Consider the following 4210-nt stretch of genomic DNA (forward strand, 5'->3'; position numbering starts at 1 on the left):
GACCAAGGCACCAGCCACATACACCTGAGCTGGCGGGTTCGAATCCAGCTGGGGCCCACCAAACAACGATGGCTGCAACAAAAAAAAAAAAAAAAAAGCCAAGCATTATGGCAGGTCCCAGCTACTTGGGAGGCAGAGGCAAGGGAATCACTTGAGCCTAGGAGTTGGAGTTTACTGTTGAGTTGTGATGCCACAGCACTCTACCCAGGGTGACAGCTTGAGGTTCTGTCTCAAAAAAAAAGATAACCCATTATTTACTCAAAGTGTAAATACATTCCAAATTAATAAGCTGAGAGCTTATTTTTTTTCATTTTACTTACTAATAGAGTTTAAATTTTTTTAAAGTCTATTTATAGTTTTAAAATTGTTGATAAGTTCAGTTTGAGATAAATTTATAGTTGTGTATGAAAACAACAAAAATTGACCAGTAAGTACTGTCTCAGAATGAAAGAAGTATATTGTTTAAATCAAGAGAGACAGTATTTTGCCTGGTCACAGTGGTGTATTTCTATAGTCTCAACCACTTAGGAGGCTGAAATGGGAGTGTTTGAGGTCACCTAGGTGACATAGCACCTCTTTAAAAAAAAAGAGAGAGAGAGAGAGAGGGGCAATATTTTAAAGTAAACGACATTGTGTTTTTAGAAATGGAACAGATTTTACAAGTCTGCTTTATTGAAAAAGGATCTATGAATAAAAGCTTCTATCTCTTAACATGCTGAGTAGAATTTCTAAATAGACAGTATAAAGTATCAAGCTTAAAATAATGTGGAGGACATAGTATATTTTAAGAGATGATTTCCAGGACTGTTTTTTCTTTTAATATTCTAGGAAATAGAATGGATGCATGTATGTCAGAAATAATATAACTGCAAGCTCAGCACCTGTATATAGCACAGTGGCTATGGCACTGGCCACATGCACCGAGGCTGGTGGGTTCTAACCCGGCTGGGCCAGCTAACCAACAATGACAACTGCAACAAAAAAATAGTTGGGCTTTGTGGCGGGTGCCTCTAGTCCCAGCTACTTGGGAGGCTGAAGCAAGAGAATCGCTTAAGCCCAAGAGTTGGAGGTAGCTGTGATGCCGTGGCACTCTACCGAGGGTGACAAAGTGAGACTCTGTCTAAAAAAAAAAAGAAAGAAAAGAAAAGAAGTAATACAACTGCAGAGATTTGCCTTTAGGAAAAAATTTTAATAAAATTTCCAACAGCAATCTAGACAGATCATTATAATTATGAATGTCATACTCTTAACATTCTCTGTACATAACTTAATTATGACTTCTCCATACCATACTAAGTTATCATGAATTTGTATATATGGCTGTCTTGCCATGCCATCACTGGAGAAGGTGAGAACTTTAGAGCAAACAGAATTAAGTCCAATAGGAGTACTAATTTAAATGTTATATAATTTAGATTAATCCTTAAAATGGAGAGTATTATTATGAATAATCTAATGAAATTGATTAAATTTAAAGCATCTTTGAAAAAAGAAGGATTATAATTATTTACATACAAATTTTTTTTTTGGTAGATATTTGTTCAGTCCAATCAAGGTGAAGAAGAAACAACAAGAATTTCCTATTTTACGTTTATTGGGACTCCAGTCCAGGCAACAAATATGAATGACTTCAAACGAGTAAGTTCATTTACATGATATTAGGGAAAGTAAAAATAACATTTTGAGGGAATAATTTTACATATTTCAGTTAGTCACACTTTTTAACCATAAAAGTCAAAAATCGTATCATGTTGTGGAATTTTGTACGGTTACACTAGAATAGTACTAATCACATTTTAAGACACCCAAGTATAAAAGAAGTCTAATAAAAATGGTAAGTCTTAACTGATAACTGTCTTTTAATGAATGATATGAGAATAAAAATAACAATTTGATTATGAAAGTGGTTAGGAGTAATGGAAAAGTAGGAGTAAGTTAAATCATTTTTTGGAAGGAGTAGTGAAATTTTAAGAACTTTGACAATGCTAAGATTTTATCATTGTTTCTGATTAAAACATTTAAAATGACTCAATTTTATTAAAAAAGAATGGATTCAGTTCGTGAGCTGAAAGAATGTATTTCTTCAGCAAATAATTTTATAGTGACCAGGAGAATTATCTTTTATACATTGTGTATGTGTGTTTATACATTATGTATGTGTGTTGGGGAGGGTGTATAATTTTTTTTAAAGGACACTATCCTAAAGTTTGTAAAGAGTTTGTAGGATACGAGAGACTTTTAGGAATGAGGACTAATCCCTTTCATACGTTACTGGAATAACTTCTAATTGGGAACAGTTCCCTAGGTTGACTGTTCACTATGCAACTACAGATCATAGATGTGTCAACTGACAGCACCAGGACTGAACCTCAGTTGCAGTATATACAGTTTAAATGTGCGCAGCACGGAGGGTGTATGTATCACAGTGTTTCCAGAGATTGCAGCTGGCAGGCAGTCTAGGACTTGAGATCAAAGTTTCCCTGGGGCTGCCAATTACTGGAGGGAGTGGCTCCCAACAGACCCATCCGTGGGGAGTTGGAGATGTAGAACATTTTGAGAATGCTTGTTTTTTGGTGGTATCTACAGGTCTGATTTTCTGAATTCAATTACAGAAAAATTTGTTAAATTGCATAATAATGAATGATCTTATAAAATTGTACACTGTTTTTACAAAGTTGAGTACCTGACAATAGATGTAGAGTAGTTGAAATACCATCTTCATCATAGCATAGTTTGAGAGCTCGAGGAATAATTATGTACTTAGAACTGTCATGTCTTGATGTTTCACTTGTGTATAATGACAGGTCAGAAGAAGCAGAGATTAAACACCTACATTTTTATGATGCAAAATAGGAATTTTCATTTACTGCGAAAATGTGTGAGCAACAGACATTTTGGCTGCCTGCTTTGCCCATTTGTATTAAACGTCATTGGACTTGGCTTGAACTATTCTTTATGTTCTTACATAAAATCTATTATTCCCTCGTATCACTAATTTGGCTCTAGTTTTCCTTTTTCTCACCTCAGCTTATGCTATTTGATTTTTCTTTTTTTCTGTTAAGTAACTACCATTCTATTTCATATATTTTCTTACTGGCCTGCCATTTAGTTATAGATTTTCTAATTTGCAGTAATATTTGTACCTCTAAGTGTCTGTCTTCTCATTGTTTTTAACATCCCCTTCACTCCCCTCTTAGCCTACCTAGTCATTTCTCTTCATTGACTGTCAAACTACCCTTTTAAAAGCTGTCTTCAGGATAGCAAAGGTGTTAAGATTTTTCTCGCTTGAGAGTATTTGTGTTTGTTTTATAAAACTGTGTATTCTTTTTACCTTATTTAGATGTATGACTGGAGAGCAGCAGTTCTCAAATTTCATTCTTAGATCCCCTTCGTACTACAAAATTTGAGGGAGGACCCAAAAGAACTTTTATTTATGGGTTGTATTTATCTAATATTTATTATATTAAAACTGGGGAATATTAAAATACTTATAAATAATGAATGCACATGTTAATACAAATAATATTTTAGAATAGAAAATAAAGCATTTTTCCAAAAGAAAAAACCCAAATTATTGAGGAGTACTGTTTTATAATTTTATGAATTTACTTACTGTTCACCTAACAGTCCTTATTCTCACTATCTGTTTCTGCATTTAATCAGCTATGATAAACCTCTGGAAAACTCGCCCATACACTTGTGCTCTCACCCAAGTGAAAAAGGCACATAACAGTTTATCATTGTTATGAAAATAGCTTTGACCTCCCAGACTCCCTGAGAGAATAATTTAAATACTATAATAGACTCCCTTGTTGGTGTTCTGGGCTTGTTTGCTCTTTGGTTTTAATGTTTGATAAATTTTAATTGGATGAGTGGCTTTCTTATGTGTATTAATATTACATGACCTTTCCTTGGAATATTTCTGAATGAGATTTGTTATGTAATTATTCATTGTTTTGTAGGGTTATTTTTTAAAAGTGAGCTAGTATTTCATTATTTTTATATGATGCAAAGCATCACTTCAACGGAATAAAAAAAATTAGAGAGTACACATTTAACCGAAAGTGGGCAGTTTAGTCTTTGTGTAGAGACTTTATTAAAACTTACAAATGAGTTTTTGGCTCGGTGCCTGTAGGGCAGTGGTTATGGCATGGCTTGGGCCAGCTAAACAATAATGACAACTGCAACAAAAAAATAGCCAGGCATTGTG

At 34.0% G+C, this 4210-nt stretch overlaps 1 protein-coding gene across 1 annotated transcript in view; it reads left to right on the forward strand.

The window, feature by feature from the left end:
- Nucleotides 1-4210, forward strand: part of TXNL1 (thioredoxin like 1) — a 20664-nt gene that overhangs the window by 10859 nt on the left and 5595 nt on the right. The window contains exon 5 of the mRNA XM_012804313.2: nt 1534-1638. Within this exon, the coding sequence (XP_012659767.1) occupies nt 1534-1638 (105 nt within the window). The remainder of the gene's footprint in view (nt 1-1533; nt 1639-4210) is intronic.

Source organism: Otolemur garnettii, unplaced genomic scaffold, assembly GCF_000181295.1.
Source record: "Otolemur garnettii isolate 467f Iridium unplaced genomic scaffold, OtoGar3 scaffold00027, whole genome shotgun sequence".
NCBI lineage: Eukaryota > Metazoa > Chordata > Mammalia > Primates > Galagidae > Otolemur > Otolemur garnettii.